The 15510-nt window shown below is 43.8% G+C and overlaps 1 protein-coding gene and 1 long non-coding RNA gene across 9 annotated transcripts in view; both read left to right on the top strand.

Annotated features, from left to right (window-relative positions):
* Positions 1-15510, top strand: part of LOC140410180 (uncharacterized) — a 424392-nt gene that overhangs the window by 135392 nt on the left and 273490 nt on the right. The window lies entirely within an intron of this gene.
* LOC140410899 (probable G-protein coupled receptor 139) lies at positions 13019-13999 on the top strand. Its single transcript, XM_072499678.1, has one exon. The coding sequence runs from the start codon at positions 13019-13021 to the stop codon at positions 13997-13999; it is 981 nt and encodes a 326-aa protein (XP_072355779.1).

Genomic DNA, 15510 nt, shown 5'->3' with positions numbered 1-15510 from the left:
GTACTATTGCTTCAGAGTTCCTGGGTCCCAGGTTCGATTCCCGGCTTGGGTCATTGTCTGTGCGGAGTCTGCACATCTCCCTGTGCCTGCGTGGGTTTCCTCCAGGTGCCCCGGTTTCCTTCCACAAGATCTGAAAGACGTGCTGTTAGGTCATTTGGACATTCTGAATGATATCTCAATGTACCCAGATGCCGCAATTTTACGGCCGGTGGCTGACACTCCGCTCAGTACGACTTTCCTTGTGATTGCAATTTTATTGATGTCCTACCTTGCTCACATTTCATGATTTGCAGCTTCAATGTTAGTTACATCCTCCAGATAGAAGATTAATTCATTATTACTGCTCAATTAATTTGCAAAGTAATTGTCAAATATTCTTTCCACAAGGTCTTTTCATACGAAGTTAAATGTCTTACAGCATCAGCTTAAAGTCCAACAGGTTTGTTTGGAGTCACTAGCTTTTGGAGCGCAGCCACTTCATCAGTTGAGTGAGGAGGTGGGTTTCAAAAATTCATATATTGACAAAGTCAATGATGCCAGGTATCCTATTAGATTGAACTGTTTAAAGTATTTTAGTGCTTAATTCTCTTTAGGTTGTAGAATTTGCAGGAAAATGTTATGGTTACAAATAACCCACAGTAATCATCTAAATGGATAAATTGGGGCAGCACGGTAGCACAAGTGATTAGCACTGTGGCTTCACAGCGCCAGGGTCCCAGGTTCGATTCCCCGCTGGGTCACTGTCTGTGCGGCGTTTGCACGTTCTCCCCGTGTCCGCGTGGGTTTCCTCCGGGTGCTCCGGTTTCCTCCCACAGTCCAAAGACGTGCAGGTTAGGTGGATTGGCCATGCTAAATTACCCATAGTGTCCATAAGGGTTGGGAGGGGTTATTGGGTTGCGGGGATAAGGTGGAAGTGAGAGATTAATGTGGGTCGGTGCAGACTCGATGGGCCGAATGGCCTCCTTCTGCACTGTATGTTCTATGTAATCTATGTAATATATACCTACTTAATAAACTGGAACCCAGCGTGCCGGAGAGTGATGGGCACAATGGAAACAATGTAAGTTCGCGAGATGGAACTGTTGGTGTTTGACTGGAGAACAGTATTAAAGGGGGAAATCAGCTTCTATTTTTAGATATTCATGAATTCCATCAGCACTGCGAAGTCTTTTTGAACTTTAAATTCAATTTCATAACTGAAAATATTGTTTTACAACTCGGATTGCACCCATGTCGCAATATGTTTGTTCATTCTAAGAATCCAAAGAACGCGAATGATGTCGCAGTCTTAATTTCCCCAAGGTGACCCCACAGAGTATAAAATAAATACGTTGGAACTCCAGCATGTCAGAGTTCATTTCAGATAGATTGCCTGCAGCACGAAGGGATACGTCACTTAGCCTTGAAAATGCACCTTCCAATCCAAATAGCTAACAAAATATATTACATGATTTTAGCAATCATTGGAGCACCTGGTAAGTCATTGGCCTTGTGTAAGTCTGCGTGTGAGCTGTTCTCTAGTTTACTCGGTGCCGTTACTGTTATATTGTGCTGTATGGGGGGGGGGGGGGGGGGGCGGGGATACAGCAGCCTGACCATAGTCTTGTTTTCTCAAGTTAAATTGTCCCGAAGATATCCTGTTCTCTCAACCGTTGATGAATACGCGATGCCGGGCTGGCTGCTGGAAGATAGGAGTAGAACGGGCAGCGAGTTTTTTTCAGCCTACGCAGACACGAATTGCCCTTTTTATGTGCCGGAAATTTGCTATGTTGTAATCGATGCACCATTGTGTGCACCTTATATTATCTCTAACTTATCACGTTATTTTTTTTTAAATACGGCGTTGCGGTAATGAATGGCAAATCAGTGAAATAAAACATTCTCAGATAAGGTGTTAGTTGGAGTCAGAGTAAACTGACAGAGAACATGGTTCAGTGCCCAGCCATTAATTACTGTGTATGATCAATTGGATAGAAATCATTCAGGTGTATTTGAAATCACGCATTTTTGCTGTGTAAGCTCTCCGTTCCATTGAACAAACTCTCTCTTTTAACACCGTATTATACTGAAAACAGGTAGAGTTCCGGTGTTGGTTGAAAAAATGTGGTTATGAACTTGTAAAATGAAATCTCTCAACATTTCTTTTGAGTTTCTATGAAGAGCCCCAAAGGGAAAATATCTCAATTAGTCACTGGCAATGCACATTCCCGACTACACTGCTACAGTATATCAATCCTTGCTGTACAATAACCCGATGACCGAGAAACCATTGACTATACCATCGACACTGGTGCAGGAATGTGGCGACACAGTGGTTAGCACTGGTGCTCCAGAGCGCCAGCGACCTGGGTTCGATTCCCGGCTTGTGTCACTGTTTGCACGTTCTCCCCGTGTCTGCGTGGGTTTTCTCTGGGTGCTTTAGTTTCCTTCCACAGTCCAAATGTATGCAGGTTAGATGGATTGGCCATGCTAAATTGCCCTTAGCCTACAAAATAAAAGGATAGGTGGAGTTACTGGGTTACGCGGATAGGGTGGAGATGTCGGCTTAAGTGGTGTGCTCTTTCCAGGGACCAGTGTAGTTTCGATGGGCCGAATGGCCTCCTTCTTCACTGTAAGTTCTATGATTCCATGATTCTATGAATATCGAAAAATATACATTTGCCGTTGACTAATGTCTGGTGGGGAAGGAAAAACTCTTTGAACACATTATTTATTTCAATGTGCAAAAAAAAAAACATTCCTCCAAAGGGCCCCGATAATCCCTGGGTCATTAATGTTGAATATTATTTTCTGGCTAATACTCGGTTATTATTAGGCGAAGATTTCTTAATCTTCCCGTTCTTCTGAACAGATCCGATTCATGTTTCACGGTGTTTTACCATATCACATGTAACAATCTCGGTTCTTACCTGAGAGAGGCATTCCTATGTCAGGGGGACACGCACACTGGATTCCATAACAATAATAATAATACTCGCTTATTGACACAAGTAGGCTTCAATGACGTTACTGTGAAAAGCCCCTAGTCGCCACATTCCGGCGCCTGTTCGGGGAGGCCGGTACGGGAACACAGAGGTCATATCGAGATACTTAATCGCATTATTAAACAATAAATATTGTAATGGATACAGAACTTTGATCCATTTTGATATCATTCGGATTCAAATGAGTAAAAGTTCTCCAATGCACTCAGGCTGATCTCATAATGTGAGCAACGCATTGTACACGCTGAGCAAAGGTCTTTGAAGCTTAATTTCAGTTCCTTTTGTTTTTATTTAAATACATTACTCTATAAATCGTCGTCACTGCAACATTTTGGGACATTCACAACTTTGCTACGATGTGATATTACTTGAACTTATCCGTAATTCTGTCCTGCTCAAACCATCGATGCTCTTTTTGCAAACAGCGTTTGAGAACTGTTTAGGAAGACGAAATGCAGTACTTAAAATTGAATCATATAGAAATGAAATTGTCACTGAAATCTACACAAGGCAATGTCATTAAGTATTACTAATATGACCGGGTACTTATGGTATATTCCTCCAATCGCATCGCTGTTCTTCTCCATTGGAGGTTTTTGAAAATTTCCAAACTGTCTTTCTGCCTCATATTCTATCTCGATTATGCAAATTTCGAAGCACAATGCTGACAGCTCGAATCATTGCAGAACCAAATTCCAGCAATCCCAGTAAATTTCCTGAAACCCTCTTCCCTGCAATTTTTCTAGTCAGATTGCCGTTTCGAAGCCTGGACCACTAACTACTGTTTCCCAGAGATGAATAATCGGTCTACTGGACTGTCATCTATCGAACTCGTTAAGTACAAGAGAGTATTTTGATTTTACCGCACTAATTTACAATTTCTGATTGCTTTTTATGATATTCGAAATGTTTTTTAAAATATTTTTATTGGGTTCTGTACATGATATAAATGCAAATATATACACAGAAAAACAAAACGCACAGGAAGTAGGGACACGTAATAGGAAATGGAGTCCCCTTTTGTTCTTTATTTTTACAAAACAACAAAACAGGGGTCGGGGGTCACCCAGGTGGTGCCGCTAATGCGTTTTCCATTTCTCGGTGATGAATATGGATATTCATCCATATTCTTGATGAATATTGGTTTCCCCAGAAAAACAGAAAATACAAGAAGCATAAAACACACAATTTTCCATTTCTCTCTTTTTTCATGTCTTGAAGAAAAAAATATTCACAAAAAGATTTCCCGAATTTGATAATGTCCAAATGTTTCGTCGAACTGCCCCTCTCTTAGTAAAGCAATCGGATAATGGTAGCTACTGTCGATCCATTACTTGTTGATAGCTTCCCTTTCTCCAGAATCTGATTTAAACTGGCGATGTCAATCCTCAATCTTTTCTCATTTACACTTTTCTGAAGTGCACATTTTCCCACACGGAATTATTGCCAATGTGATACTAAATGGGTATGTTACACAAATTCCCAATCCCAAAATGTTTGTTAATATCTGGGATATATAAAAGGCCATATCCACTGCATCTTCTAGGCTTAGTGTCTCAGCGGACAATGTACTTTTATCCACTACCCTTATTTTCCTTGTTTTCCACACAAGGGGCAACGCTTTCCCGCAGAGGAAAAATTATGAAACCTTCTGCACTTGAAATCCCATGACATAAATTTTCAGAGGACGCATTACTATAAACTATGAGTTCCAAGTGCCTTAGAGCACCTAAACATTGGAAACTGAAAACATACTCTTGCATTTTTAGTGTGGCCAATGTTTTGATTGCTCTCATTATGTCTTTCACTTAAAGATCATTAATTCATGTACTCAACTCTAGGACATAAAAACGAACGTTTGGTCTAGTCTGTCTACCAAATCAATTCAGTTGCCCAATTTAACTTCGTAGTAAAGCACCACCCTGAATTATTTTCTCAACCCAGAGGTTTTAATAGCTTCAAAATAACTATTGCCACCCCACAAACAAATCATCGACATTAATCATAATGATGCCAGAAAGATTTATTTTATAGTGCATCTAAAACGCTGAAGGATCTGCATTTAACTGACAACAGTATAATTTTAACAAAACTAACCTTACCGAAAAATACTAGACTCTAGACGCACCATTTAATCCACGTGGAAGATGCTGGTTTAGCACAGTGGGCTTAACAGCTGGCTTGTAATGATGAACAAGGCCAGCAGCGCTGGTTCAATTCCCGTACCGGCCTCCCCGAACAGGCAGTGGAATGTGACGACGAGGGGCATTTAACAGTAACTTCATTGAAGCCTACTTGTGACAATAAGCAATTATTATTACATGCATATTTGTTCAACTTGTGTGTCTTCCAGAGCACCCCTTCTGTGTAAGCTGCCTTCCTGATTTTCTCAGTTTTCTTCAATCCCCATGCCACAAACCAGGCCTTTGCCTTATACATAAATTCATAACAACATAAGAACTAGGAGCAGGAGTATGCCATCCTGCCCTACACGCCTTCTCCGCCATTCAATGAGATCATGGCTCATCTTTTGTGGACTCAGCTCCACTTTCCCGCCCGAACACCATAACCCTTGATTCCTTTATTCTTCAAAAAACTATCTGTCTTTATGTTGAAAACTTTGAATGAAGGAGCCCCAACGTTTTCACTGGGTAGGGAATTCCATATATTCACAATCCTTTGGGGGAAGAAGTTCCTCCAAAACTCAGTCCTAAATCTACTTCCTCTTATTTTGAGGCTATGTCCCCTAGTTCTGCTTTCACCCGCCAGTGGAAACAACCTGCCCACATCTATCTCATCTATTCCCTTCATAATTTTATATGTTTCTGTAAGATCCCACCGCATCCTTCTAAATTCGAACGAGTACAGTCCCAGTCTACTCAACCTTACCGAAAAATACTAGACTCTAGCCACACCATCTAATCCACGTGGAAGGGGCTGGTTTAGCACAGTGGGCTTAACAGCTGGCTTGTAATGCTGAACAAGGCCAGCAGCGCGGGTTCAATTCCCGTACCGGCATCCCCGAACAGGCAGCGGCATGAGACGACGAGGGGCTTTTCACAGTAACTTCATTGAAACCTACTTGTGACAATAAGCGATTATTCCCTACCCAGCTCCTCGTAATCCAACGCCCTCAACTCTGGGATTAACCTAGTGAATATCCTCTGCCCACCCTCCAGCGCCAGTACGTCATTTCTCAGGTAAGGAGACCAAAACTGTACACAATACTCCAGGTGTGGCCTCAGTAACAACTTATACAGTGGCAGCATAGCCTCCCTAGGCTTAAATTCCATACCTATACAATTGAGGGGCAAAACTCCATTCGCATTCTTAATCACCTGTTGCACCTGTAAATCAACTTTTTGCGACTCATGCACAATGTCACCCAGGCCCGTCTGCATAGCAGCTTTTAAAATATTTTATCATTTAAATAATAATCCTTTTGCTGTTATTCCTACCAAAATGGATAACCTCACATTTGTCAACATTGTATTACATCTGCCAGACCCTAGCCCATTCACTTAAACTATCCAAATATCTCTGCAGACTTCCAGCATTCTCTGAACGTTTAGCTTTACCACTCATCTTCGTGTCGTCTGCAAACTTGAACACACTGCACTTGGTCCCCAACTCCAAATCATCGATGTAAATTGGGAATAATTGTGGGCCTCAACACTGACTAGCTACTGATTGCCAACCAGAGAAATAACCATTAACCCCCATTCTTTGCTTTCTATTAATTAACCAATCCTCTATCCATGCTGCTACTTCATCCTTAACGCGTGCATCTTTATCTCATACAGCAACCTTTTGTGTGGCAACTTGTCAGAAGCTTTCTGGAAATCCAGATATACCACATCCATTGGCTCCACGTTGTCTACCGCAGGGGTAACAACCTCAAAGAAAATCCACAAAATTAGTTTGGTACGACCTGCCCTTTCTGAACCCATGCTGCGTCTGTCGAAAGGGACGATTTCAATCCAGATGCCTCGATATTTCTTCCTTGGTGATAGATTCCAGCATCTCCCCTACTACCGAAGTTAAGATAACTGGCTTATAATTACCCGCCTTCTGCCTTCCTCCTTTTTTAAACAATGGTGTCACGTTTGCTAATTTCTAATCCGCTGGGATAAGTTCCATCTGGAAGAATCTTCCCCATGTAAATATATCTTTGGGATAGAGCTGTTTGTCCCCTATCCGATACTTCCGTGTATACCACAAATTCACTCCAACTATGCAGTTCGTGCTGTTTAGCGTCTTTTATAACTTTTTCATCTAATTTATTGGACATGTGGGCTTCTACTCCTAGTATTCTTACTCATATTCCGAGACCTTGTCAAACGACATCCCCTACCCCCCGGTATATCTTTCTGTACTGCCACTGCTTCATCTATCGCCTCTGCTGTGGGATATCATTTCGATAGCTTTTGATCTTGTCCTGTGATCATGTTCACATTCCACCTTTCTATCTTAACTGGCACTACGTTTCTGTGTCCTCTATTTTTGAGCTTCATGTTCCAATCCATTGTCGTGACATCCTCCCCTATATTATGTACAATAAACCAGTGTTTATTCTTTCGCGTGACCTTCCCTGCTCTACTAACAACAGTTCCATCCTTCCATTGATTGGACCCTTCAGGCAAGTATATCACTTCTGTCCCAACTTTTGGCAGTTGTCCTTTCGGAAAAATGGCCTGTTCTAATTCGTCAGAAGTTTTGGTTTTCTCTACAGGTACCCTGATTGTTTCAGTTAACTGGTCCTCATAATTTCGTAGTACATGCCTATCAAGTAGGCTTCATAGGCACTTAATAAGTCATCCTTTTAATAAAACTTATCCATGATGTTCAATAGAGTCTCCAGACCGCCGTCCGAGTCCAAATGTTCCAACTCCAGTTCGAAAACACTTTGCGACTGATTTTACTTTGGCAAGGTAAAGAAATGCCATATCTTGCTTCGTTTTCCCAAAGCAGTTACCTTTGTCCACATGACAAGTTTTGTTCTCCATTGGTCACCCAGTTCCGTGTCTGAAGATAATGGTGGATAGTCATATCCTGACATTTTTATTGTGATTTCAGCCATACTGTTGTCTTCTTACTCACTCTTTTGTTCATGTAGTATTTGAGTGAAGTTTTCCATTTTTTCCGAAAAAGGTGCATCTTGCAACCATTTATTTTGGTCCAGCAACCATCCTCTTCTACCACTGTTTAAGCTTCTGGGTTGCTGTAGAGTAATGGAGACAAGAGTTCTGCTTCTCGACGAAACAGCTTTATTTCTTTGATCCAACTTAACACCCAGAAAAAGTACCACCTGGAATTCATTGCTTTATGCATCAGTGACTTCTATTGGTTAATTGACATCAAATTAGTAATTAATTGGAAGGTCTATTAACCAATTCCTATGATGGTACACCGTTAATGTCCACTCCCCCCCCCTCCCCCCCCCCCCCCCCCCCATGATCAGTCGGTGCGTTGCTGTGTCGGGGATTTCCGCCATGATCTTTTTAATGAATTTCGTCTCGTCCCAGTTGGGAGCGTACACGTTAATGAGTACTACCCGTGCCCTATTTAGGGCCCCGCTGACCATGAGGCAGAGTTACTTCTCCCCCCGCCCCCCCCTTGTTGGTTTGCTGCCGCATTGTCGTTCTTTGGTGGAGGCACGTTACCGCTTCCCCTGTTGTCACTGCTCCACCAACACTTTGCGACAAACACTTCTGCTTCAGCAGGGGTCTGAAAAAAGTGTTCTTTCCCCTGATATGTGTCCCAGAGCTTGACTGGTTACTGCACGCCGAAGCACACCGCTCTCGTAGAGCACGTCTTTTGCCCTGTTGAATTCCGTCCTGTGCTTGGCCAGGTCAGCCTCAATGTCCTGATAAATTCGGAGTCTATGTCGTTCCCAACTGCAGTTCTTGAACTGCCTGGCCCGGCGCAAGGTTCTTTCCCGGTCCTGGTACCGGTGCATTTTGACTCTTATGGCCCTTGGTTGTTGACTGGCGTTGGGTTTCGGTAGTAGCGATCGGTGGGTCCTATCTATTTCTGGTGGGTTAGGGAAGGTCTCCCTTCCCACCAGAATGTCCAGCATCTGGGCCACGGAGATCTCGGGTTTCTGCCTTCGGTAGGCCCACGGCCCGCAGGATCTGCTTCTTGACCGATTCTCTTGGTCCTCAACCATCCCCTCAGGTTGCTGCCCGAGCAGTCTCGCACCTCCTTCTCCAGTGCCACAATCCGATCATTCTGGTCGGTTGTGGCTTTTTCAAAGTCCTTGATGGTGGCTTCCTGTCAGCCTCGTTCGCTGATCGACTTGTCCGACTTCATCTGCTGCAGACCCCTTTCAATCCGGTTCTCTGTGCGTTCCCTGGACTGGCTTTTTCCCCTCTCTCTTTCTCCCGTCCCCCTTCCTCTTAACTTGGAGGAAGAAAGTTTTTTGGCAGATTTCTGCTAACAGTGATTGTTTTACGGATGCACAGGAGAGACCCTGTTAGAGTTCTTTGAAGAGATAACAAATAGGTTAGACCAAGGAGAGCCAATGGATGTTATCTATCTTGACTTCCAAAAGGCCTTTGATAAGGTGCCTCACGGGAGACTGCTGAATAAAATAAGGGCCCATGGTATTCGAGGCAAGGTACTAACATGGATTGACGATTGGCTGTCAGGCAGAAGGCAGAGAGTTGGGATAAAAGTTTTTTTTTCGGAATGGCAACCGGTGACGAGTGGTGTCCCACAAGGTTCAGTATTGGGGTCACAGCTGTTCTCTTTATATATTAACGATCTAGATGATGGGACTGGGGGCATTCTGGCTAAGTTTGACGATGATACAAAGATAGGTGGAGGGGCAGGTAGTATGGAGGAGGTGGGGAGGCTGCAGAAAGATTTAGACAGTTTAGGAGAGTGGTCCAAGAATGGCTGATGAAATTCAACGTGGTCAAGTGCGAGGTCTTGCACTTTGGCAAAAAGAATAGAGGCGTGGACTATTTTCTAAACGGTGACAAAATTCATAATGCAGAAGTGCAAAGGGACTTGGGAGTCCTAGTCCAGGATTCTCTAAAGGTAAACTTGCAGGTTGAGTCCGTAATTAAGAAAGCAAATGCAATGTTGTCATTTATCCCAAGAGGCTTGCAATATAAAAACAGGGATGTACTTCTGAAGCTTTATAAAGCATTAGTTAGGCCCCATTTAGAATACTGTGAGCAATTTTGGGCCCCACACCTCAGGAAGGACATACTGGCACTGGAGCGGGTCCAGTGGAGATTCACATGGATGACCCCAGGAATGGTAGGCCTAACATACGGTGAACGTCTGAGGATCCTGGGATTATATTCATTGGAGTTTAGGAGGTTGAGGGGAGATCTAATAGAAACTTACAAGATAATGAATGGCTTAGATAGGGTGGATGTAGGGAAGTTGTTTCCATTATCAGGCTAGAGACTAGGACCCGGGGGCACAGCCTTGGAATAAAAGGGAGTCACTTTAGAACAGAGATGAGGAGAAATTTCTTCAGCCAGAGAGTGGTGGGTCTGTGGAATTCATTGCCACAGAGGGCGGTGGAGGCCGGGACGTTGAGTGTCTTTAAGACAGAAGTTGATAAATTCTTGATTTCTCGAGGAATTAAGGGCTATGGAGAGAGAGCGGGTAAATGGAGTTGAAATCAGCCATGATTGAATGGTGGAGTGGACTCGATGGGCCGAATGGCCTTACCTCCGCTCCTATGTCTTATGGTTATGGAGAGCCACCTGACGTGGGACTGCTCAGCCCAACGTCATCACCGGAAATCTGTCATTCAGAAAGTTGATCAAGCATGACATTTGGTCGTAAAATGTTCTGCCTACTCAATTATATTCTGTTTGTAGGCTAATTGCATTACAGAATGGATTCATAATTACCATACAACTGAACATTTGCTAATTGATCTATCATTATGTGGGATTGCTGTAACTTCTCTTTAAACAGAAGAATAACGGTACCTCGTTTTCAGTCATGTGACGATATTCTGTTGCATGTAACTCATTCAAGTCAAAGCTCTAAACCTCTCAACGAATACATTATCAATTACCGGTCCCAAATAGATTCAAGATAATAGTTAAAACGTATTCCCTATTTTTTCACAGTTTAGCTACTCCTCTCAGAGATCTCTTTCCAGCTGGAACGCTCTAAATGTTCAACCACTGGCTGATTCTGAATCATCTGTCCCACGGGTTGGACATCCTTTAATCGGAGCTCCGACCTGCGATCCACAACTCCATGTCCACTTATTTCCACGTCAGTCTGCTTCTCTCAACTCCAGAGAGAAAACTGACTTGCCGCTGAAATCGAATTGGCAAGATTCAGATCTGACATTAGAGCGTTTCACGTCCAGTTTCACTCCTCCGTGTCCTGCTGGGCCATTCCAAGAACCGCATATGTAAATAATTACTTCAGTTTTATTAGCTTTCCATTTCACTGAACTGATGTATTCATCACCAGCTTGGTTATCGGAATTTGAACCGGCGTAAATGCCTCATCATGTTACCTGTACACATTCCCTGATGCCGTGTATTGACGTGTTTCAATTAGTGGTGAGCACTGCGAAGTTTCACATTCAGATTCTTCCACTGAGAGTCTGTCAGTTTACCAGGGTCGATCTTGTATTTGCATACGATGTGGAGCATTAATTAGGCTAATCCTTCTTACGTTGCTGAGCCCTTTTATCGCTGCGTTGAGAGCAGCAATGTGGCGCAGTGGTTAGCACTGCTGCCTCACGGCACCGAGGTCCCTGGTTCGATCCCGGCTCTGGGTAACTGTCCGTGTGGAATTTGCACATTCTCCCAGAGTTTGCTTGGACTAGGAAAAAATGAATTGGGTGCTCCAATTTTTTAATAAAACCTCTGTGTTGTGAGGGTGTTCCGCTTCCCCGATGATTGTGTTCAAGCGATATCATTCATTTCTTTACAACGAGAAGATTTAATCAATGTCGCTTTCAATTTTCACCATCCTTCCTCTTCGTACTGGTGTCTACCTGACTTCCCTTCCCTCCTCGCCTAGTTGACGTGTTGCTCAAATAATTGTTTGCCCACCAAGATCAACTACAAGCCCACCGAGCCGCGCAGCTCCGTTATTCTACATCTTCACGGCATCCGGTCTTCTCGAGCTTTCCCTGGTGGTTGGGATCCATAGTTTCCGCCGGCGGTGTGAGGTGGCTTCACTGGGAAATGCCATTATCAAGCGACTTGAATAGAGAACCCCGCTGACAGAGAACGTTGCATCACATGTCCTGTCCTTGCTAGCAGCAGTAGGGGCAACAGACGCACACCGGAGAAACCCGGTGTGCTCAATTGTTCCACGTCCTTTACTTCTGTTGCATTTCTTCTCACAATGCTACCTTCCAGGCCAATTCTTATGGCATTTCCTCATTATTTCCTGTCTCAAATTCCCTCCACTCTTCTTAATGAGTCGATCGAGTGTGTCATCTGGTTTATCCTGTCACTGCGTTCACAGGTTTGACTTCCTGTCAGAACCCTGCGGAGGTCCTCTCTATCAATAGCAACAAATTCGACCCATCATCTCTGAACATTTCTGTGGCATCCATTAACGTTCACCATCAACAAGTTAGTCTCACTTTTTACAGTTCAGTTGCCCACTCATGGGAGTTTCAAAGGTGCATTAAATTAGAATGCACTTTACAACTAATTGAAGTAGTAATACCTTTTAACCTGTTATCGCTCAGAAAATTCTTCTTACTCATGAAATACCGAAAAATATAAACACATTTAACTACATCATTAAGCGACAATCCTCAATTATTGCACAATTGAAGTTCAGCATATCAAATTCAGTTGTGCATTGCTCGTGTTCACGAAGTCAAATATGATCAGGGCTGGTAAAACTAATGCAAAACTTGCAGTACTTCTTTATGTTTTGTTCAGCGTCAGCAGTGAATTTAATGTAAAACAACAAGACCTGCAGAAATCTCCATGTTAAAGATGCACGAAAGTTTGCTAAATGTTCCTAAAATAAAATGCACTGCTTCGTCCTAATTAGTCTTCCCAACCACATCAAAACCTATGCCGTTTTGTCTCTCTATTGAATTGCAGTTGATGTATTATTTATCTACATCATTTTCCCTGCTCTCTCTTATAGCCAATTTACTTGGAATTGTGATCCTGTCCCGGGGAAAGTGTGGCCTCTCTACATGCACCACTCGCTATCTGGTGGCCATGGCAACGGCGGATCTACTGTATGTTATCATTCAGGTTATACTAAACCGGATCAATTATTATTATTTCCCGGTGTGCTTCCTGGACATCACCCCTGTGTGTAGTGTCCGAACTGTCTTGAGTTGTGCAGCCATGGATTGGTCTGTCTGGTTCACTGTCACGTTCTCATTTGATCGATTTGTGGCTATTTGTTGGCAGAAAGTGAAAACAAAATATTGTACTGAGAAAACTGCGGCTGTGGTTCTGGTGATAACTAGCACCCTGCTATTTTTTAAAAACGCACCATACTACTTTACAGTTGAACCAGGGGAAATCATCGACAATATTCCTTGGTTCTGTAATAATAAAGTAAGCTATCTGACTGAGGCTGGGTGGCACGTATTTGACTGGTTTGATGTCGTTTTAACCCCATTGCTCCCATTCACTTTAATTTTGCTCCTCAACACCTTGACAGTCAGACACATTTTAGTGGCCAGTCGAGTCCGTAAGGGACTGAAGTGTCAGAGCAAAGGAGAGAATCGCAGTGACCCAGAGATGGAGAGCAGAAGGAAATCTGTTATTCTACTCTTCACCATATCTGGCAGCTTTATACTCCTGTGGCTGGTCAATGTTATTGATTTCTTATATTATAACATTGCAGGAGTAGACAGCGAAAATGATTTTGAATACATATTGCAACAAGTTGGATCTCTGCTGCTGAATTTAAATTGCTGCACAAACACATTTATTTATGGGATAACTCAGTCCAAATTCAGGGAACAGGTCAGGAATGCGGCAAAATACGCGGTTGCATCACTTCGACAACTAATGAATAAACGAAACAACTGAGACCAGTCCAGTTGCAGCTCCCTGTGTACATAATGTACGGCTAGAGTATTTATGTGGGAGCACCCCGTAGATAAATTCTGGAATTCTCCGGTCTTTAGGTGTTCTCTTTACCGCCGTTAGCGTACCCCAACTCTCGGATTTCCTGGCTGCGTGGGGTGGTTTCAATGGGCAATCCCCCGGTAAGTCGCGGGAAGAGGGAATCCCACCCCTAGTGGGGGATAGAAAATATCATGGCTGAAGACTTCACACTTGGACGACCGGTTCGAAAACTTTACCTCCATTGGATTGCTTCGAAGTCAAACAGGAGGCTGCTCCTGATTGCTGACAGCGGCCTCAAACAATCTGACATCTGGTACCAGTACCTGACAGACACTTCGTCAAATTCAGGCGCTCCGATTGGTGACTGCCATGCGCTTCAAACAATCAGCTCTCTCTCCCTGCTGATGGGGCAGGAAATTCAATACATTAGAGAGCTCCAGCTGCGATATAGATCATGTTCATACAACTGAACACCCCGAGCCTATCTCCACATTCTCCCTTGGCCTGTCAGACAGGAAGAACTTTCCAGCCATGATGGACAGCTGGTCGAGGAGTTGATGTGAATTGTGATTATTGTGATTGGCTGGCAACTGCCTTGTCCAAAAAGAGACGACCCTTGTCCGGGAAAGTCGAGGAACAGAGGAACTCGAGCTTTATATTTCCGAACACAGCAAAGGCAATCCGCGTTCATATTGGAATTGGAAGTCGATACAGCCAGAAGTCCATGAAGCCATTGCTGCTCGTTGACCAATCATATTGCATCACTGGTGTTTGATTGCAGCGTCATTGCGGGAGGCAGAGAGAGACAGAGGCAGGACCAAGTGTGTCGGGGAATCAGGCGAGATTGAGAGAGGTAGATAGAGGCAGAGACAGCGGAGGCGGTGGCATAGTGGTATTGACACTGGACAGGTAAAGCAGAAACTCGACTCAATCGGAAACCCAGGAAATCGCTCTGTGGACACGATTTCGAATCCCGCCACTGCGGAGGGCGCAATTTGAATTCAATTAAAATCTGAAAGTAAAAGTCTAATGATGACCATGACAACATTGCCAATTGTCGTAAAAACCTATCCGGGTTCACTAATGCCCTTTAGGCAAGGGAATCTGCCGGACAATAAATGATGGCCCAGCCAACCACGCCCACGTCCAATGACCGAATAATAAAGATGGGGAGGGCGAGAGACAGACAAACGAACAGTGGGCTACGGGGAGACATAGAGAGGGTGAGACAGATAGAAAGCGTCAGAGAGGTAGGGGGCGTGGAGCGATGCAGAGAAAGAGAGAGGGCAGAGAAAGATACAGATCGGGGGAGAGAGAAACACGCACAAGGGGTAAGGAAAGAGGCAAAGAGGTAAAGAGGGGACAGGGACAGAGAGAGATAGGGAGAGGGAGGACAGATATAATCAGAAGGGCAGGGACGGATGGAGAGGAGACAAAGAGAGAGACAAAGGGGGCAGGGAGAGATAGAGAGA

This window comes from Scyliorhinus torazame, chromosome 4 (assembly GCF_047496885.1).
Source record: "Scyliorhinus torazame isolate Kashiwa2021f chromosome 4, sScyTor2.1, whole genome shotgun sequence".
Taxonomy (NCBI): Eukaryota; Metazoa; Chordata; class Chondrichthyes; order Carcharhiniformes; family Scyliorhinidae; genus Scyliorhinus; species Scyliorhinus torazame.
This window is presented reverse-complemented; position numbering and strand designations above follow the sequence as displayed.

Bases quoted from the DNA above. Each gene is read 5' to 3' on its own strand.
- LOC140410899 (XM_072499678.1), top strand. From the start codon at position 13,019: ATGCCGTTTTGTCTCTCTATTGAATTGCAGTTGATGTATTATTTATCT.